The 23,536-nt window shown below is 35.4% G+C and overlaps 1 protein-coding gene across 1 annotated transcript in view; it reads left to right on the top strand.

The window, feature by feature from the left end:
- grik4 (glutamate receptor, ionotropic, kainate 4) overlaps positions 1-23,536 on the top strand; it is a 178,974-nt gene that overhangs the window by 69,710 nt on the left and 85,728 nt on the right. The window contains exons 5-6 of the mRNA XM_016488825.1: positions 9,462-9,640; positions 14,619-14,672. Of these exons, the coding sequence (XP_016344311.1) occupies positions 9,462-9,640; positions 14,619-14,672 (233 nt within the window). The remainder of the gene's footprint in view (positions 1-9,461; positions 9,641-14,618; positions 14,673-23,536) is intronic.

Below are 23,536 nucleotides of genomic sequence, written 5' to 3'. Positions count from 1 at the left end.
TATATAAATACACACACACACACACACACACATATACATATATATATATATATATATATATATACATTTTTTTTTTTACAAAAATCTGTGGTGAAAGCTTTATTTTCAGCAGCCATTATTCCAGTCTTTAGTGTCACATGAATCATTTTGAATGAGTTGAATTTGTGTTCAAGAATTCTTTCTTCTTATTATTAGTTGAAAATGGTTATTCTGCTTAATGAAGTGTTCTTTTTTTGCAGGATTCTTTGAACAAAGTTAGAGAAATAGAAATCATTTATATAAATATATACATAATTTTGTATATGTGTTTTATATATACAGTATGTGTGTGTTTGTATATATATATATATATATATATATATATATAAACATTGTTATATTATATCTTATATTATGTTTTTTTTTTCAGAAAAAAATACAGTTTGAAAATATAACAATCAATATAAAACAAAACACTGCATTATAATTTTTTTTGTCAAATAAGATGAAGCACAACAGAACTGTATAAGTTAAAACATTGTTAGAAATATTTCTTGGTTGCATGATATTCCTTAAAAATAATAATAATATTATTGCTTTGAGACATACATTTTAGTATACAATAGTAATATATTTCTGTCATAATTTCTTCATGTTAAACATTTTTTTTTTTTTTTTTTAAGATTGTTGAGTTTCAGTGTGTATTTGATGATAGGTTTGGAGATGAAGTTCAAGTGGCCTATCCTCGTATATTGAGACGGCAGACACTAAAAACACCTTGAGCTTCATGTGTGTTTTGAGTATGTTTATCAGACAAAACCACACCACTCATTCACACATGTGACGCAGAACATGCAGACTTATTAGTGACACGGACTGGCTGTTGTCATGTTTATTTTTGCTGTGTGATCAGCTAGATTAATCCATATCAGGTGAAAATGTCCAGAGCTTTTCATTGTTATTGACATAAATCTTATGATATTGTTTCACCCAGCCCTAATATATTTCTCCCATGCAGCTCTTTAAGATGTGAGGGACTTCAACAATTCTGAAATATACAACTAAATAAATACATTTTATATTACTCTCTCTTGCCCACCTTGGTTTGGCGGCCTATGCATTAGAGCCAAAAGGAAAAAGAAAAAAAAATCACAAGCATGTGCTATAATTACATGTTCTGCTGCACTCTTTCCTGAATGGCACATACTGAATAGAATTGCCTGCATCTGTCACGCGGCAGATGTCCTTTCATATACAGTAGATGTTACAGCTGCTTTCTGACATATGCATTCTCTACAAAGAGAACAGGGAGTTTCATAGTGGTACATGCACTTTCTGCACTCTCTTTGCCACTGTGTACCTTTGTACACGTTCACAGACTCAAATAGGCAACTCAAATGCTCCATTACATTCTGCTGATTATTTAGCAATAACAACTGCTTATTAAACCTCCCATATCCACACTGGTTTGATGACGATGATTTCATTTCATGCTGTTTGACTGTACTGCATTGATGGATTATTTCAAATGTGTTGTTCATTCTTTCTCTTGTCCATCTGTGTCCTTCAGGCATTCATCATTCATGTTGTCCCATTCATTCACCATCAAACATCCACCCTATTGTCAGCGCACTCTGCTGAAAGAGATGTCCATGGAAATGAATGGCGGAAGGTTTAGGTCAAACCCACTGCAGTCAAAGAAAAGGCAACTGACGGGTGAACTTTTGTAAAGTCTCCTTATTAGACACACATTGAGTTCGGCTTGGCAAAGGATTAAAGTTTAGTATTCTGACTTCACATCTCGGCGCGAGGATGCCTCAAATTACCCAGAGAATCCAAACAAAGTCACATTGCCCCTTCAGACAGTGGCTACCTTTCTCCGTAATCAGCTTAAAGCCTTCAAGTGGAACAGCTGTAATTCCCACTAAGATGTCAGAGAGGGGTGTAGAGAGATTGCGAACTACCAATACGGACTTGAGAACAGGGTCATGACTGTACCAAAGTTTCATATTGAAAATGTGGACCAAATTCAGAATTTAAGAATCTGATCCCTTTCATGAGTTGGTATTTGATTTAATTGGCTACACCTTAAGGATGCTGAATTGGAAATTGATTTTTACTGAACTCCAATTCAAAGAAATTAAACACAATCCCAAAAGTTTAGTGACAAAACGAGAATAATTATATCATATATTATTTTTGTATGGTTAGAGATATTTCTAAATTTGTTCAGTACTTTCACAACAGATTTTGCTATACTACCGCAAAAATGTTACTTATGAAATATTTACTACCATTCAAAAGTTTGAGGTTAGTAAGATTTTTTTGTTTTTTTATGTTTTGGAAAAATCTCATATGCTCACCAGGGCTACATTTATTAACCAAAAATACAGTAAAAACAGTAATATTGTGAAATATAATTACACGTTAAAATAGTGGTTTTGTATTTCAATATTATTTTAAAATGTAATTTATTTCTGTGATTTTTTTCAGTCTTTTCATTTTCAGTCTTCCAGTCATCCAGTCTTCAGTGTCACATGAAATCATTCTAATATACTGATTTGGTGCTTAAGAAACATTTCTTATTATTATCAGTGTTGAACACAGTTGTGGAAACAGTGATGCTTTTTTCCAGAATTCTTTGATGAAAAGAAAGATCAAAAGAAAAGCATTTATTTGATAGATGATCAAAATCTTAATTCTATTTTAATTTAAATTCAGTATCCTGTTTAGAAATGTAATTATAATTTAAAAGGTGTTCTCAATTCTGTTCTGAATGATGCACAACACTGGTGCTCAGATGTCTCTTTTGAGACTGACTGTGGGAGATTGGTATGTCATTGTGATTATATCTACAATAGCAATATCTGAGGTTTATTTCAGTTCTGAGTCCTAAAAAGACCCCGGTGTTTTGCTCATTCTACCACAGAAAGCTAAAAGCAGATAGCACTGCAGGTAACTTAGAAAGTTTGTCTTGTGGTACACTCAAAAGTTAACCATTTAACGTTCATTCCAACACTATTACCCAAATGTTTTTCTCTTTGTACCTCTAGAGTAAAAGCCCGACTTTCTACACAGAGATGAGTCGGAAACAGGAAAACAAAACAGCATTTTTTCTCAGCTAATAATGAGTGCATGCGCTCCCTGAAGAATTCTGTAGGAAAATAAAGGAGATTCACAGCAGCGACAGGCCAAACTTAAAATGCGTTGTGACAGAAAACTTTTAGAAATCTGTACCAAGGTGCTTTTGACTCCCTTAGAGAGCAATGCTAAACTTAGCAAGTTTCCAAGCTAACCTATATTAACTCCAGCTGCTGTGTTATTTATTTCTAAATAATATTTAATTTCTGTCACTCAGTGCATGTATATATATGAGCAAGATTGAAATGTCCCAAATTCATTTTTTTATGATTAGAAGTTCTATTTGTATTTATATTATTAATATAAACACCGTTTTTCCCTCAGGGAACCTGTGTATTGTACTAAGAAAGGTGTATTGGGAAAGTCATATTGGGAGAAAGTGAAGAAATTTATATTGTGAAAGTTGTATTTAACTGAGCACAAGGCTTCTTAAACTTTAAAACACTTTTCAAGCAACAGCCTATTCAAGATTAATGATTTAAGGCCCATTCGAACCAAGAACAATACAACTATAATGGCAGCTATAATGATTACTAATTTGTATCAGCATCCACACCAGTGGATGATAATGTTATGTTTATTCTAAGCACTCTGTGAACATAATTGCAGCACATACTTTAATGTGAAATGGATTTTGATCGATGTCAATGTTTTTATTATTCATCAGCTGACAGTGATTTCAACAATATTGTTACTCTGTGCCATTATCATTATGTTGTGTGGATTCCTTAAGTTAAAGGACGATAACTATAATGTTTTAATAATCATTCTAATTCTATGAAAATAGCAAAGTCCACACCACAACTACAGTGATAACGACACAGGAACGATATCGTTGGAAACACATTCAGAATTTTTTTTTTTCCAGCTGATGAACAATAAAAACATTGATGACCAATCAGAATCCATCTGTCTTTACAGTACTTCAGCATTTAAAGCAGCAGATGACATAACTTAAGCACATGCTTATAACAACAGGTTGGTAGTTAAAAGAATGTATTATTAATAGTTATCGTTATAGTTACCTCTATAGTTATTTCTCAGTGTGCACGGGCCTTTAGAACAAATTTTTTAACTTTATGGTTATTGTTGGTGCAAATGGGCATCTAATTGACACTTTAATAAAAAAAAGTAATACAACATGACTTTCCCAATATATTTAAATGCAATTTTAAAATCTTAATGATCCTTATTCCCACATACAGTAAATCGATCTCAAGAAATCCTTATGCAAAATAATGTAGACTAATAACCAAAAAAAGGTGAGAAATAACTGATAATTTCATGGTAGAGCAGCTGCTATCAGTAATGCTTGTAATATGAAAATTTATGTCAATAAAAGACATTTACCAACGTTACAAATATTTTCCCAAACAGCTGTTAAAGGAGCACATTCACTCTATTGTTGATGTGTTTGTAGACCTGGAACAAATATGTACGCACGATTGGCTAGCTGCTCCACGCAGTAGCAGGTCTAGGGCCCATTGTGGGTAATAGTCACTTCTGCGTTGGCTGACAAACATTACTAGGTTGCAAAGTGGGCGTGCGAGCCGAAGGGTTGACAGGAAATGCCACGGGCCGTAGTGATACATTTCTATAAGAAGCAGATGATGACTCCCCGCGCTGCCAGTGTAATAACCCTGTTCACCTGCGCCTCTGTTTGCTTGTCGTCTTCCGTTACTGTTTCTTTTTCTCTACGCTCAGTCTCACAGGATGTACAGCTCTCATTAATCACTTAGCATAAATACACACACACACACACACACACATATACATATATATATATATATATATATATATACATTTTTTTTTTTACAAAAATCTGTGGTGAAAGCTTTATTTTCAGCAGCCATTATTCCAGTCTTTAGTGTCACATGAATCATTTTGAATGAGTTGAATTTGTGTTCAAGAATTCTTTCTTCTTATTATTAGTTGAAAATGGTTATTCTGCTTAATGAAGTGTTTTGTAGACCTGGAACAAATATGTACGCACGATTGGCTAGCTGCTCCACGCAGTAGCAGGTCTAGGGCCCATTGTGGGTAATAGTCACTTCTGCGTTGGCTGACAAACATTACTAGGTTGCAAAGTGGGCGTGCGAGCCGAAGGGTTGACAGGAAATGCCACGGGCCGTAGTGATACATTTCTATAAGAAGCAGATGATGACTCCCCGCGCTGCCAGTGTAATAACCCTGTTCACCTGCGCCTCTGTTTGCTTGTCGTCTTCCGTTACTGTTTCTTTTTCTCTACGCTCAGTCTCACAGGATGTACAGCTCTCATTAATCACTTAGCACGCTGACAGCTTAATAGAGCATGGCCCACTCATGAATACTTCACAGAGCTGGCTTGCTGAGATGACACCATACAAGGACAGTTATTCGTTCGACTAACCTATACAGCCTGGAGGCTATTGAACATATGAGTTTATCTATAAGCAACCGACTGTGATCATTTTATATAAAATACATATTTTCATTTTGATATGTCTAGTGCGATATGTGTGTTTTAATTAGCATTCTGAGCTTAATTTGTCGGTGTAACCCTCTTTGAAAATCTGTCTGTAAATTTTCTTTAAAATGGTCCAACTTTTTTAATTGAACTGATAAAATGTATAGCTTGAATGCAATGTCAGTCTGCCAAATGCATAAATGGAAATGTAAGTGGCTAATATTGGGGGCTTTTTGCCTTAATTTGACAGGATAGTGGAGAAGCAACGGGGAAAAAGGGGAGAAAAGGTCTAGAACAAAGCCACACGGGAATCAGACATACTGTATGTCCAACTTTTAAAAAAAGGTCTTGAGACAATGCCCTCAAAGAAACACATCAAACGGGGTCAGGTGAACCTGAAATCAGCCTACTTATACTATATGTTTGCACCATTTTGCAAAGCTGTCGTGTAAAAGTAATATGTAACAGCTCATGGATAGTCACTAGTAAAGGTTTTGAGACTGTGTTGTCACTTCACCATTTAGGTATGACTTAGGAGTCTGTATAATACTCCTTTGGATGAGGCACTAGGCTTCGTCTGGCTGCACAGGTCTGTACCGTGTAGTGAGGTGAGTAAGGTCTCATTATTGAACAAAATTAGCTGACCTGTACTATCCAGTCAGGAGACCCAGAAGATCACCAAGACCCTGTGTTCGTAAGGCATTACCCAAATTATTCTGAACAGGGTCAGACAGGTGAGCGCTACAATCTCTTTCAAGTTTGTCCTCTTGAACTAAAGGAGCTCACGGATTTAATTGAAAGGAACTGAGCTTTGTTGCCCAGATTGAACACAGTGAATCAAGCACATACTTCAAAGAGGTTTCCCACCTGTCAGCGCCTCTCCACTAGGAACAGAAATATTGTACTACTTGTTTGCCCGACATTCTTCTCGCTACTTTGAAGTGATCTGTAATTAAAGATGATTAAGTGAGAGAATTCAGCCTGCGTCCCACAGAGAGGCGAGAACCCCAAACGTGGGTGAATTGGAATGATCTAATTCTCCTGCCTCTTCAAGAAGAATACGATAAATGTGTAGATAAAATAAGGATGGGACTGTAAAATCAAACAAAAAGCCCCTGAAATGAAAAGTCAGAGTCACGGAAGTCATAGAGAAAGGATCGCCTTTCTAGAAAAGGGCACTTGATATGAAGCAGGATGTTGGAAACTCTCTTTTGTCTGGCTGTGTTTGTTTCTGAAGTTCTCTCCTTTGTGCTGGAATACATTAATTTAATGTGATAAGGAGTGTAATGGGATTCTGACATGCGTTGTTAAAGGAGGAAGACAAAAGTTTTTTTTTTTTTTCAGTGGCTCACACTACTTGAGCTTTCCATTCTTTCTGTCTAATGAGAAGAAAAAAGGGTAAGAATGGTTGTCTGGCCCCGGGCAGGATGAGATCTGACTCTTTTTAGCATGAACTGATAATAGGTTTACCGAACTCTTTAACTTGCTTATTTTGAAAAGAAAAAAAAAAGACCAGACAGCAACATAATGAATCGTGACTCTTCAAAAACTTTTCAAAGTGTTAAATATTCTAATGCTTGTATGTACTGACATCCCATGTCAAAGAAAGGATGAAAAGGTGCTATACGAGTTTTAAGTTGGCATGAAATAATAATTCACTTTTATTTTCGAAATGCCGGGCTTCTCCAATCATTTAGTCTGCTTAAACCCTGGCCCTCCACAATCGACAGCAAGCTTGTGTTCACATCTCAAAATCCAATTAATGTATACTGTATAGAACCAAGTCCACATCTTACTTTTTTTTTTTTTTCATTGATCCATTTCGCTCAGATGATATACTGTATTCACAATATGGAAGAAAAGATCTGTCGCTACTTCTGTGTCGTCGCAACTTTAATACAGACATAAAATATACAGTACATGCTAGAGAGCAGATGTGTGGTTGAGACTATTGAAAAAAACAAACATCCAAAACCATATTAAGCTGGTTTGCTGGTCTAGCCCACACTGGCTAACCTAGCTAACAAAAATATGTTCTAAGAACATTTTTCTAAAGTTCATATTAAGCTTTAAAACCTTATTTCTGAATGTTTTCTGAACATTCAAAATGTCCAAAAGTTTTTCCTTGGTAATGCGAACATTAAGGGAACATTCCATTTTATCAATTCCAAACATTATGGGAATGTTTTCTTCTGAATTAATTTGCAAATGTTAGATGGGCATCCATCTGAAATGTTTTAGGAAAAATCTTTGCATGAACGATGTGCAAATAATGTGTTTAACATTAACATTATTAAAGAAAAACTTTGAATGAACACTCTATTAACGTTACTGGAAGAAAGTTTGTTCATAACTTTGAGAGAACCTTTCCAGAATTTGCAGAAGTTCTGAGAACATTCCCTATTAGCTGGGAAGCAGGTGTTCAGTTGGTTTAGCTTGCACATGTGTGTTCAAACCCCTTCTAAAACCAGCCTAACCAGGATGGGAGACTGCATTAGACCAGCAAATCTGTGTAGGATGGCTTTGGATGTTTGTTTGTTTTTTCAGCAAGGATGAAATTAGCAAAACTTCTGACTTTACCTCAGATTTGAGGAATTGTTTACACATTGTAGCGTAGTCAAATCCAGTCCGCCAAGTGCATGTGTATGTACTTCTGTTATTTACCTGTGCGAATAGTCTTCTGCTATGCTTGCACTGTGCTCTGCTGAGCTTTTAAGCATGTGTGTATTTTCAGCTGTAGCATATGTCCATGTTGTGTGTGTGCTTTAAAGATAAATGAACTTGGCGCTTTGTAAAAGCCCAGTGGAAAGTCATAGATGAGGAAATGACTGGCTGCTCAGAGTGAATGGAGGCTAAGCCTTTATCGCAGTCTCTGTGTGGGAAGCGGATTTGTGCTTTTCTCTTGCCAGTGCTAGAAGCTTCTCCTTAACACCTTACCCACAGTGCTAACTTAACCCTATACTCTTTCAGCTTCTCATTTACCTTCCATGTATCCTCACATTTTGCCCTGTTAGCCAATCCTCCCTAATTCGAAGTCCGAGCAAAGTTAGCAGAGTTGATATAAAAACTCAGTGTTTTGCTGTTCTCACAAGTTCCTGTCCAACTTGATCGGTGCCGTCAGCGCATGTGTTAGCTAGCAATGCTATAGCACCATGTTTAATGTAGTGTAAATGTGAAATTGCATGTGATGTGCAATGAGCGAAAGACAGAAACCGAATGCTTATGGTTAATCAAACATACGCTGAGTAACTCGGCAGGAAATTGAGATGACAGCTGTGAGCAATGACATCGGCCGCTTAATGTGTGAAGTCAGCAGCAAAAGCCTTTCAGATTTAAAGAGTCAGATCATATTCATAGTAAACCGATGTCACGTTCTGTTGTGATACAGTGTTGTATTGTAAGTCCTGTATTCTCCTGGGCCTCATAATTGCCAAAGGAATCGAGATTAAACACTCGGATGATTATGATTTCGCTAATTAAATTAGACATACAGAACAGCAAAAAAAGCTTTGTTATCTATGTTAAATTTAATTAAAAAAAATATTGGCAGATAATTTTGCTCAAATTTGTCAGACAAATATAATAGCATTATATTCAGATGGATGATTATGATTTCGCTAATTAAATTAGACATACAGAACAGCAAAAAAAGCTTTGTTATCTATGTTAAATTTAATAAAAAAAAATATTGGCAGATAATTTTGCTCAAATTTGTCAGACAAATATAATAGCATTATATTCAGACCCACAGAAAATTGACTCTAGTCCCTTAAAAGGGACGATCCCATAGTATCATAATTGCTGTGAAAAGAGAGGGAGGATGTATTTCTTGTTGTGAGCAAAGGTGACATAAGTCAGGACGTTGAAGTGTTTTGTGTGTGCCCCTTTTCAACAGGCCTATTAAACCTGGAGGTGTTACTGCGACAGTTTCTCATCTCCAAGGAAACCCTTTCTGTTCGCATGCTGGATGACAGTCAAGATCCCACCCCCCTTCTCAAGGAGATCCGTGATGACAAGACTGCCACCATCATAGTGGATGCCAATGCCACCATGTCTCACATCATTTTGGAAAGGGTACGTTTGCTTGACAGTCGGCCTGTTATGCAAAAAAAAAAAAAACATAATTTTTGTCTAAATACCCTTGAAACAAGATCAATTAATTCAATCAAAAACATTAAATCCAAATTAGTGTAAGTAAATTAGTTTTTTGTTTTTTGTTTTTTTTTTTCCTTTGCCAGTAACAATTGAATATATTCTCTAAAAACAAATATATTTAGTGAAGTAAATTTATCTTGTTTAAGGTTGTTTAGTATTTTTGATGGAAAACGACAAAAATACTGATTAGTCAAATGGATTTGCAGCGTATTCCTCTCAGTCCATATCTGGATCGTATGAAAGCTTATTTCTGCCAAAAAGAAAAAAGGTAATAGTGGCTTTTTATCTCATAATTGAACTTTTTTTCTTGCAACCGCAAGTTTACATCTCAATTCAGACTTTTCTTCTCGGAAATTCAAGTTTATATCTCGCAATTGCAAGTTAACAAATCGCAATTCTGATTTTTTTTTCTTCTCAGAATTATGAGTTTATATCACAATTCAGAGAAATAATTGTGAGGAAAAATATCAGAATTTTGAGATAAAAATTCTCAGTTGCTTTTTTAAAAATTTTTAATTATGTGGCAGAAATAAGCTTCCATAGGATGGAAAGGGTTGAGAAAGATACGCTGCAAAAATCATTTCACTAATCAGTGCTTTGTCTTGTTTTACATTAAAATAATACTAAACAATCTTTTTTTTTTTTAGAAGAATTGTACAAAATATTACAATTTTTTTTAGATTATATATATTAAATTGTAATTCACTGGCAAAGAAAAATAAATGTTATAAAAAAATAATGAAATATATATATTTTTTTTTTTTCATGTCAGAATAAAAAAACAATTGTGAGAATTCCAAGAAAAAAATCCAAATTGTGAGATGTAAACTACTTTTTACAAGTTCAGACAGAATTGTGAATTTTAATTGTGAGTCATAATTGCCTTTTTTATTTTTATTCTGGGGCGGAAGCTTTCATAGGTCCATCCAGGGTTTGAAAAGTTTACAGAAATATAAGAGTAAAAAGGCCATCATTATGTAATTATGCTGAAAAGCTGAAAATAGTTTGCTATTATTTGCTATCTGGATGTCAGTGACCATGACCTTGAGCCTCAGAATAAAATTAACAATCGCTCATAAACATTGAAGAATTTAATGATGCCATTAAACGATATAAGTAAGTGTTCCACTAGATTCACAGTGTAGCCTTATTCTCATGACCTTTTGTTCATGTGTCTTTTAAGTGTAAGAGTTAAATGTGAGGTATTCATCCCACCCTTGAACGCAGTCGGAGCCTGTTGCTCCTCATTTGTAAGATTGATGCTTATGAGCTGTAGTAAATAAATCTCTCTTTCAGACACACTCAATGCAAATGAACATGAGCATACATGGATGCGGCCTCATGACTGAATAATTCGGTATAGATGACTGACTGAGCACACATACACCTCTGTAGCATAAGAGTAAGCCATAATTAAGCATGAATCATTATTTTCAGGAAAGAGAAAGTAATGGCTCTGCAGGAGAGGCTGATTGCAGGAACCGGTGAAAAGAGAGTGAAGGTGATCAATGGAGAGAAAATGGACAGACAGTTTTGCATGTGACACACCATTCTAAAAATGTGGAACTGAAGTTAAAATAAGTTCACCTTTTAAAAAACACATCTCTAGCGCGTTACTTTTTTATTCAAAAATCCATTATATGTGAATGGCCCCTTGTATGCTTTTACGGTGCAGTCACATTTACTGTTGTTCTGTGAATTTAAAATTCAGTCAGTTCTGAATATGCTGAATATGCAGCGGAGTCCAACAGAAAGCTGCTTGGTTCGCCAGAATTTTGATAATGTGATGTGGTAATAAATAAATGTGGTAATTAATGCTCATGTGGCAGTGTTATTATAGTTAACTAAAACTGAAACTAAAATTAAAACCATAGAAAAAATGTAATTAATTGAAAGAAACATTAATGTAAAATAAATATAAATATTTATTTATTTATTATTATGTATAAGTATATATGTATATATATATATATATATATGTACATATGTATATGTATGTATTTATATATATATGTGTATATATGTATATATATATATATATATATATATATATATATATATATATATATATATATAAAACTAATAATGACAAATACACTTTAACTTTATAACTAAAACTTAAACAAAAAAACTGATTCAAAATATTAAGAAAACTATAATACTCAATAATACTAAAATAACTGGCTCATTGAAAAATGTTTGTGTTTATAGAGAGGGGTCAGAAAGGGGCATAACATGTCTCCTTTAAAACATTAAAATAGTAATTTAAATTGTAATAATATTTTGCAGTATTACTGTTTTTACATTTTATATATACATTTTATATAAAATGTTTAGTTTTATTGGTAAATGTATTGAATGTTTACATATTTTTACTGGAAAGATACTGATACACCTCTTCTCTTCTCTTCTCTTCTCTCCTCTTCTCTCCTCTCCTCTCCTCTCCTCTCCTCTTCTCTGTCTGTCTTGTCATCTCGACTCAGGTGGTCTCTTCTCATGTTATCTCGACTCTTCTCGACTCAGACATTTCAGCCAGTGGTTCTCCTCCATTTTTCCTCCTCTATTAACTCCATTGCTCTTTAATCAAAGTGTCTGATGACCATCACAGGTCTTTCTTTGGCTTTTCCTGTTGCTATGGAGACACAGGGACAAGTACTGCCACTGTTATGATGATAGGTTGCATGGTTCACAGTGGGTTCCTTGTCAGTTTGTCACCCTTACTATGTTTCTCATACCCTCTTCAACTCCTCTCTCTCTCTCTCTCTCTCTCTCTCTCTCTCTCTCTCTGATTGTCTCACAGTCTCGGTTTCATCCACTCTGTTCCTCTCTCTCTCTCTCTGGATCTATATGGAGCAAGTATGTGGCAGAGCTGTGGAAAGTTGGCACTTGTTCAGGTTGTGAGGAGCGAGTATAGGGCAAGCATGCTAGATCTGTTTGCCAATGTTCACAGCACAGCTCACACACCAGCTTGAGTTACAGGATTCAATTACATGGGCAATTGCAGGGAAAATCTTTCATTATAAAATACTTTACGCAAGGACAAAATTATCATAACCTGGAAAAACTCTCCATTCCTGTGGTCCATATTCTCCCTCTCTCTCTCTCTCATTTAACGCAACACTGGTCAAATGAAATGCAGATGGGCATTACGGGACGATAGGCTGGGAGTCTGGGTGTGTATAAGTGCCATAATACAGATGCTGCTTTGAACCGTAATGCAACCACAAGAGAACAAGGTGTCCAGGAGTGCTGTGTTAGCATGACTTATGCTCTAAAATGTAGGAACAAAGCCGGGAGTTTGGGAAGTTCAGACCTGGTACTTCCGCCATCGTCAGCAGATTATGCTCTGCCACATAAGCTGTACATGTCACACAGATCGGAAAGAACATAACTTTGGGACTGTACCATTAATAATGTTCAAACAAAAAGGGCACATTTTGAAGAAGGGATGAGCAAAATGCTCAATTTCAAAGTCTAAAAAAACTGCTCAGTGGGTTGCCTGAATGACTAGTCAATTAATCATCCTTAAGGAAGCCATACACACTACTGTTCAAAAGTTTGGGGTTGGTAAGATTTTTTAAGTTGCATTTATTTGATAAAAAATACAGTAAAAACAGTAATAATGTAAAATATTATTACAATTTAAACAGTTTTCTATTTTAATATATTGTAAAATGTCATTTATTCCTGTGATGGTAAAATTTTCAGCAGCATTACTCCAGTCTTCAGTGTCACATGATTCTTCTAATATGCTGATTTCCTGCTCAAGAAACATTTCTTATCAGCAATGTTGAAAACAGTTGTGCTTATTCACTTTTTTTTGTTTGTTGTGAAAACAGTGATACATTCTTTGATGAATATAAAGTTCAAAAGAATAACTTTTATTTTAAACAGAAATCTTTTATAACATTATAAATGTATTTACTGTCGCGTTTGATCATTTTAATGCTTCCTTGTTGAATAAATGTATTTATTTCATTCTTTCAAAAAATAAATCTTATGAACCCCAAATTTTGAATGGTAGTGTATAATGACTTTTAACTACTTTTAACTGTCCCAAAATGGTGTCATCTCAACTGTCAAAGACGTCCATGATGTGTAGTAGTAGTAATAATGATGATGATGAAGTTAAAATGTCATTATTATTGTTATTATTATTATAAAAGTAACCAGAAAATAATAATAATAATAAATAATAATAAATAATTAGCCAAAAATGGTTTAGTCAACCGTTTTGACTCATATCCCATTCTGAAGTACCCAATAACTAAAAATAAGTCTCTGTATGAACTGTATGGGTTGAGATTATTGATCATGGCTGCAAGGTTAATGAAAAGATCTGCAAGAGCAGTTTTGGAGAGCTTATCTGAGAAACCTATAAAGTTACCAAGATACTTCAATGTTCTTTTTGTTCTAGGAAATGTGATTATATTTCACTGCAGGTTTTTCCTGATCAATATGTTTTTACTTAATTATTTAACATTTTTCTCTGCTAGAAAGAAGACAAACACCCCCAGCCACTCAATCTGTTTCCCTCTCGTGCTTTTATTGTACTATAAACTGTCCCTTTTACTCAGTTTTCTCTCCGTTTCCATAGAAATAATTATTGAAAGTGTTTTCACCCCTGACATTTGATTGACATATTATATTTGCTGCTTAGTTTCCTTGGAGACCGTGAATAATTGATAAATAGAATGGCAATGACAGAATGGGAATATTGTCTGTCTTTTGTTAGCTTTCATCCAACTCTGAACAGGTTTTGCAAAGCAGTGAACCTTGTCTTTTGCTTCTAAATGGCAGCAATGCCATGCACAGATTCGGTCTTAGTAGCTGTTTAAATTAGCCTAGCGTTGTCAAAAGTGTTTAATGTACCTCTCTCTTCTCTTTTATCTTCCAGGCCTCAGAGTTGGGGATGCTGTCAGTGTACTACACCTACATCCTGACTTCCTTGGTGAGAGAATTTAAGTGTGATACTCTCTAATGCAAGAGTTTTTCAAGCTCATGCCTGTCAAACATAAAGTCAAGAAGTCGAGTTTCATTTTTCCTCCCACATTAGAAAGTAAAATTATAATAGTATTATACATCAAATATACATATATGTATAATACAGGTGCATCTCAATAAATTAGAATGTCGTGGAAATTTAATACACGAGTTTCACAATTTGAGTTGAATTACTGAAATAAATTAACTTTTCCACGACATTCTAATTTATTGAGATGCACCTGTAATTTTTAGGGGCCAAGCACCGAAGGTGCGTAGGCACCTCTTGTAATCATTGGTGTTTCTATTATTATTATTCTTTTTCCGCTCTGGGAGTCTATGGCAGCCCATAGAACCGCTTGTGGCAAAGTTATAAAATTTGGCACACAGATAGAGGAGTTATGGAATTCAAGTTGATTAGTCAAACGTTCTCAAATAACGAGTGAACGAATTTGTCGAAGAGTACACCAAAACGGATGTGAGGCTGTGTCTCCACAATGCTTTAGCTTATTGAAACCAAACTTGGTGTGTGTTATAATAACCGTGACTTAGGGGTACAGCGCCACCTTGTAGTCAGGAGATATGAAAAATAGCTATTTTTACTTATAACTTATGAACGGATAGGCCAAAAATCACAAGACTGGTTTAGATTCAGAGCAACATACTGAGTCGAACAATACCCAGTTGTCCCATGTTGGGCAATTTAGGCGTCAGACATTTTGAATTTTGTCGTAAAATGCTGTATTTTATGAATGTATTGGCGTATCGTAACAAAACTCTGTATGTGTCTTCAGAACCATTCCTTGAAGATACTCAAAAAGTTTTGTGTCAGCGCCACCTTATGGTCAAAAATTATAATGAAATTTCACAAAATACTGATAGCTGTTGATTAGTTTTGCCTATTATCATGAGACTGGTCTTCATAGATTCCTTGGATCATGCTGAGAACATCAATACCAATTATGCTATAATCTAACAAATGTCTGTCCACCATTTTGATTTTCTTTGAAAACATACTCTTTCAAACTCCTCCTAGACCATCGGCCTAGACCAAATTTGACTCAGATCATCTTCAGACCATGCCGGCAAAAAGTTATGGATTATATGTCAATATATGAAACAGGTTTTTGTTTTACCACATCAACGAATTTGCTGGAATGATGCCAAACTCCATCTGAAGCTGTATCAATGCAAAGCTTTACCAAACTTTCTGTGTGCCATTGTCACCTCACTCTGACCACACCATATCAATTTGGGTAACAGCGCCGCGTATTGGTCAAAAGTGGTAAACCATTACTATGAAGCCATTAACCATTCATAATGAAAATTAAAAAATGCTAATAGCTTATGAATAGTTCTGCCTCTTGTCATGTGACTGGTCTTGTTAGATTCCTTGGATTATGCAGAGAACATCGATACCAATTATATCATAATCAGCTGAACTTCCTGTCCGCCATTATTTGTTTACGTTGCAAACCTACTTTTTCAAACTCCTCCTAAGCCGTTGGTCCAATTTTCACCAAATTTGATTCATATCATCTTCAGACCATGCCAGCAAAAAAGTATGGATTTTGTGAAGATAGGTGCAATAATTTTCATTTACCGCATCAACAAATTTGATGGCATGGTGCCAAACTGCATCTGAGGCTTATCTCTGCAAAGCTTTGACATATTGACACCAAATTTTGTGTGTCATTGTTACCTCACACTGACCACACCACGTCAATTTGGTAATAGCACCATCTATTGGTCAAAAGTGATAAACTGTGATAAATCATATTACAATTTATTGTTTTTATGATTTTTTAGCCATTTTGACAAAAGTCATCTTAAAATGTCTTTAATTACTCATTGTTGCGGTAAGTCTGATCCTCGCTGCCATGCTTGCTCCTCCTTCTGCCGAAAAAGCTGTGTTGAAAACAGTTGTACTGCTTAATATTTTTGTGGAAACCATGAAACTTTTTAGGATTAATTGATCAAAAGAAAGTTCAAACGAACAGCATTTATTTAAAATAGAAATGTTTTGTAACATTTTAAATGTCTTAATTGTCACTTTTAATCAGTTGAATGCTTCTGATATTCATAACCTTAATATTCCTTTCTTTAAAAAAAAACCTATATATAAATTTATAATAATAATAATAATAATAATAATATGAAAATAATAATATATATTATGTATAATAATACTAATATAAATAAATAAATAATATCCAGGGTCATAAACATTTAATTTATATTAATAAGTGAATTTAGTCAATTTAGAATACTATTATTACTATTATTATTACTATATTTATTAATACTATTTTTATGTTTCATTTTAATATGGGAGGGAAGATTTTCTTCTTAAATATCTCTTTGATGTTGTTTATTTGCTTTTTATTGCATACATTTACATAAACAATAATTAGTTGAAATCCAGAATGTTTTAATTCTGAGAGGAAATGACTAATGATTAGGCTTCCATTTTAAAGAACACTGAAATCGAGCGTAAAGTGCTTGCGGCACTTGCACTGATGATTCAAGGATCCTATAAACAGCATCTTTGATGTTTCCTTTTCAATCTTTCTTTTCCACGCTGATTGTGTGCAAGAAATAACAAACCAGGATGGATCTTTCAAAACTTTTTCTTCCGATGCGGCTTTAAGTTCAGAGCGCTTTAAGAGCAGCCACTCAGCATGGAACAAACCGACACACTTCAACACACTCCAACCTAATTTAAATAAGCCACTTCATTTCCCCCACTGCTTTCCTTCAGTTATTTAGTTTCTCCTGCCGCCATCGTTCATGCATCCAACATGCCAACACCACACCATCCTCCCATCTGTACACTGGTGTTTCATTACACCATTATCACAGTGTGAAAAAGGCCTGTCAAAAATGCACTACATCCATCAGAAACCCAGTAATCAGTAAATGACTCAGAGAGAGCTCTTCAGCCTCTGCTCTGGCCATGCTCTGGGGAGTAATGAAGCACTGCGGTGCTGCAGGTACATGGAGGAATTACTGAAACCATTTGTGGGCACCTTTGGTTATAGCTGACATGTTGCAAAGTCTCTTTTAAACCAGCATGGTGTGTGTTCAACAGGTACCAGATCAGAGACGAGAGAAATATGGTAACAGCAATAATGGAAGTCTCACCTTTCAGTTAAAAGAACCAATTTAGCTCATTTACCTTAGAGGAAGCACAGTAAGTGGACCAGTCTGGAAAACAAAATGGTAAGAATAAGGAACAAATATTCACTATTAACTAAGAGTTTTCCCTGAACAAACTCCTAATTTGCTGCTTATTAATAGTTTAGGTAAGGGGAAGGATTAAGGGATCTAAAATACGGTCGTGCAGAATAAGGCATTAATATGTGCTTTATAAGTATTAATAAACAGCCAGTATGCTAATGTTCATGCTAATAAGCAACTAATTCATAGCGAGAATTGGTCCTTAAAAATAAAGTGTTCACAAAATGTTTTACTGCTGATTTAACATAACTATACTATTTTGTCTATTACCTAGAACAGGGTTCGTGAGGGTACTGCAGGGGGGTTATTTAATTATAATTAAATAATAAAGAAAGAAATGAGGCTGCACAATTAATTAAAATAAAAACGGAAATCACAATATAATTAATAAATATACTTTTATATATAGATATATTGATTATTAGATTTTTGTCAAATGTAAAATTAAAATTAAGAAATGGGGCTACACAATTAATTGAAATACAACTGAAACAGCAATATAATTTCTAAATCTATTCTTTTAGATACTGTATATAGATATATTAATTATTAGTCTCATCAAGTGTAAAATTAAAATTAAGAAATGGGGCTGCACAGTTAATTAAAATAAAACTGAAATTGAAATATAATCGATAAAGATGCTTAGATATACGCTTAAATACAGTATACTTACATATATAGATATAGTTTTCATAATTGTCATATTGCAGTTCAAATCGCAATCATAGTATGACAAAATAAGTGCAGCCCTATATATAAAGAATCTAAAAAATGAAAACAAATCAAAATAAAGCACTAAAAAAATTTATATTTTATCTGTTTACTTGCATTCCATGTGACCATTAGCCAACATCAGAGAACTGTGAACATGCAGATGTGTCATTGCATTACTGAAATATTAGCTTAAATTCTCAGATGATACTTCAAGTAAATATTTCACAGGTGTACAGCTGACGAAAAAATTTGGGAACCTCTGACCTAAAAAGTAGCTGGCTGGAGGTCTTACCAACATGGAGGCCAAACGGTTTTGCCTCCTTTTTTAAACAAGCCCAGAAAAGAACCGGATGGATGGCCTCTTTAGATGTAGAGGAGACCTTAGGCATTTTAAGAGATGGAATCGGTTTGCTGATAAGCGAGTCCAATTTATGACTGTGCTGGGGGCGGGGCATTTTTCAAAGGTAATTTTTGATCGAGCTGTGAGCCGAGGCCAAAACATCACACCCACACATGGTTTTACATCTCTGTCATCTCACCTGATTCCATCTGTCATGGGAATAATTCATGTCCCCGTGGGATCTCGGCTCAGATATATTGTTTCTGTACATTACAGCAACTACAGCGAATGTAAATCAGGACTTCGCAGTGTCCAGACAAGCTGTGAATCATGCTCACCTGCTGCTTGTGAATCATTTCGAAGAATCAGTCATTAGTAGTGACAGCAAACATACAAACCTTTTCCCAAAGTGCACTTTTCTAGCGCAGTTATTCATCAAGTGCATTTGCTATCACTATAAAGGGATAGTCTACCCAAAAATAAAAAGTCTGCCATAATTTTCTCACTCTCCTGTTGTTCCAAACAGTATTACTTACTTTCTTCTGTGGAACATTAAGATAGTTTTGAAAATTAATTTTTTTATGAATTGATTTATATATATATATATATATATATATATATATTGAAAGTCAATGGACTCAAATGTTGTTTGGTTCACAACGTTCTTCAAAATATTGTTTTGTGTTCATTTTTATTTTCTGGGAAAAAAGAAGGTCATACAGGTTTTAAAAGGACATGAGGGTTAGTAAATGATGACAGAATTTTAATTTTTGGTTAAAAGCAAGTGAATTACTAGGATGCCATCTTGGCAACTCCAGGCAGCTAATTTTTGTAGATATAAGCATTCAAATACCGATCCTGTCTTATAGGGAAAGGCCAAAATCTTAAAAACTGTTAAGCGTATGCTTCAGTTACATATTTCATAAATCAGCAATAAAACCTTGCAACAGTGCTGTCATTTATCATCTTAAGCTACAATCAAGCTAAAATAACTTCTAGTGTGCATCGGACTTGGACATGAATAGAGAAAAATGTAATTCTTCAAAACGGCGATGGGTATGTTTCAGTAATATATTTTGTAAAACAGACAAATCTGACAGCAATGCTATCATTTAGCTACATTAATGCTAAGAATTTGCTAATGCGTGTTCTAGAGTAAACTAAAGATGATTAGATCTATGTACACAAATGGCTAAAATATTCTAAACCTTTTCAAGAGTATGTTTCAGTAATTTATTGCATAAATAAAAGCAATAAATTCAGACAACAGTACTATCATTTAACATCTTAAGCTACAATTACGCAAAATAAATAAAAAAAAAAAAACGTGCTAGTGTGCATTCTAATACTTGGATAGAGAAAAACTAAAATCTTTAAAACTCTAATGATATAATAAAATCTAGCAACAATGCTATCATTTAGCTACATTCACACAAAAAAATTGCTAATGCCTGTTGCAGAGCAGTGGTTTTTAAATAGTGGGCCTCTGCAAACTTCCAGGAGGGTGCACAGTAATTCTTAAAATAATTTCAAATAAGTTATATTAACAATCTTAATTAAAATGCTAGAAAACTAAAACACTAACAATGAAGATACAGCATTTAATTTATTTTTATTTCAACAGCTGACATCAGCTTAGATAGGAGGGCCTTTAAATATTGTCTTGGAAAGGGGCGGCTTGGAGTAAAAAACAAAATCGACAACCGCTATTCTAGAATACACAGAGAAGTTGATTAGGTCTATACACTTAGCAATAAAATCTGACAACAATGCTATTATTTAGCATCTTTAGTTACAATTTAATCCAAAAAAAAAACTACCATCTGTTCTAGAGAACGAAACAGCGTCACACACCGCGGCCTTGAGTGAGCGGAGGCCGGAGGCCTAGAGTGAGCGGCGGCCTAGAGCTGACTTGAGTGAGCAGAGGTGGGCGGGCTTGAGAACGGCGTGGCCGGCGGATTCGACGAAGGAACGTCCGGCGGGCTTGCGGCAACCACATGTGACGACCCCGGGCTGGACTCCGATCCATCCACGGTGAAAGCCGATCCGGCGATCGACAGCGCGAAGTTAATGTATTTCCTCAGCGACCAGCACGGATCAGCTCCAGGCATGACAAAGCAGATATCGTCCTCTTTTGGAAGGCCAACCAAAGTAGTTTCGCTTTCACAATGAAACACAGCGCCTTCACGACATGGTTGGCGACGGCAACAACAACAATACTACAGCGAGAATAAAAGTTACGCCTTCTTTCTTTGCATGAACATTTGGGCGGCGTTATGCAAATCTTCCCACATCGTGACGTAGATATGTGGGGGCGTGTTAGAACGAGCCGTTTTAGGTAGGCGTGGTTGACTCTTAACTTTTATAAAGAATATCTCTTTGGATTTGAGACTTTAGTCTTCGCAACTTTACAGATCTTCTTTATGCACCAAGAGCTTGTAACACTCCAAAGAGAAAGGAAAAATTTAAATCGCATCATATGACCCCTTTAAGTCTTGTCTGTCCTCCATCTCCAGCTACATCCAGTACAGTTTCCAGCTTGCTCTTTTCAGAAACTTTTCAGATGTTACATGTCAATTCCAATTTTGTCCTCATTATCACACAGGAAGAGAAGAGCTACCGCTGCTATGAAACATCCCTGTAATTTGATACAACATCCTTCCCCCCTTCGTTAGAGATCGGGTTCAGTAGGTTAATTGCAATAATGACAGGAAAGGAGCGAAGCCATTTTGCTCTAATTACTAGATGTATTCTCTCTGGTGGTGACTGCTGTACAGGTGAGCAGTAAAGGGATTGTTGCTTCGTGATTTGTACAAGCAATAACACTTTGCCGAGTAAAGAACGTTTTCATCTGTGTTTGACTGTCACCCAGGGATTCGGCCTTTGTGCTGCATTTAAATGGAAGAGGTGTGCCAGTGAGACCAGCGTGACTGAGAGATCTAGTTTTATTGAACAATCTCTACAGATCAGAAAGTTCACATCGGCATATCTGAACATTTCTATGAAAGTTCTCAGGAAACATCGTTTTTCACAAATGCATTGATGCGTTCTTGACACATCTGTTGAAACACATGGCACAGCATGTGTGCCCTCATCACATGCATTGCTGAACAAGAATAGAGAATATGATGAGAAAAATTGATGAAGGTCCCTCAGACTCGGTTCACGGGAGTAATTATAGACTTCCTTATGATGAAGACATTACGAACCCGAGGTTTAGATTAACTGCATATAAACCACAAAGAAAGAAATTTTGTTCTTGGTTTTTTTTTCTACCTTAACAAGAATTATGAAGAAGCCGGTTTAATAGGCAAATTTAGTCATTTTTTATGCTCTGGACTTATAATCCTGTACTTCAAGTATTTACATTTACATTTAGACATTTAGCAGACGCTTTTATCCAAAGCGACTTACAAATGAGGACAATGGAAGCAATCAAAATCAACAAAAGAGCAATGATATGCAAGTGCTATAACAAGTCTCAGTTAGCTTAATGCAGTGCACATAGCAAGTTTTTTTTTAAATCCTATAATAAATAAAAAGAAAACATAGAATAGGTAAATAGAGCAAGCTAGTGTTAGAGGCCTTTTTTGATTTTGTTAATCAGAAGTCAGAAAGTCAGAATTAAATACAAAAAGAAGTGGTCCAAGAACTGAGCCCTGAGGCACCCCAGTAGTTAGATGTTGTGACTTGGACACCTCACTTCTCCAAGATATCTTGAAGGACCTATCTGAGAGATAAGACTCAAACCACTGGAGTGTGGTTCCTGAGATGCCCTTTGCCAATTGGGTTGACAGGAGGATCTGGTGGTTTACCGTGTCAAAAGCAGCGGACAGATCCAATAACAGGGTGTCCGCGGGGTCTTAAAAAGTATTAAAAGTTGATAAATCAATTTAGAGAAAATTAAGGCCCTTAAAAAGTATTAAAAAGTCTTAAATGACATTTTCCAAGGTATTACATTTTGTATCATCTTTTCATTATGTATATTTGTCCGAATAGTGGGGTTCTGTGTAGTTTATTTATGGAATAAATTTATGTAATCTGTTACGGCGCTCACTGACTGACTGAGCTGCTGCGTGATAGCCCGGGGCTTGTTGATCCCGCTCTGCTCTCGCTGAATTTCTGACCATTATCGCATGCTCCCATCCGCTCCCGTGATTTTTGTGTCCGCTCCCGTAAACATTCTAATATTGTATATAATTTTAGCGCATCAGGGCGCCGCTATCAATATGTGGGGTATTTAAATCAACAACTGAGAGCATGGCAGTCTCGGTTGAATGTCTGAAACCAGTTGCTGTCGAGGAGGTTTTTCTGTGTGCGAAAGGCAGAGACTTGGTTGAACACAGCTCGTTCAAGTGTTTTTGCAATGAAAGGAAGAAGGAAAACCGGTCTGTAGTTCTCTAAAAGAGATGGGTTAAAGGTGGGTTTCTTAAGTAGTGGGGTTATACGAGCCTGTCTAAATACTGAGGGGAAAACACCAGTGTGAAGGGATGTGTTAAAGGGGTCCTATTATGCTCTTTTACAAAGTCTTGATTTTG

This window comes from Sinocyclocheilus anshuiensis, unplaced genomic scaffold, assembly GCF_001515605.1.
Source record: "Sinocyclocheilus anshuiensis isolate Anshui unplaced genomic scaffold, SAMN03320099.WGS_v1.1 scaffold1455, whole genome shotgun sequence".
Taxonomy (NCBI): Eukaryota; Metazoa; Chordata; class Actinopteri; order Cypriniformes; family Cyprinidae; genus Sinocyclocheilus; species Sinocyclocheilus anshuiensis.
This window is presented reverse-complemented; position numbering and strand designations above follow the sequence as displayed.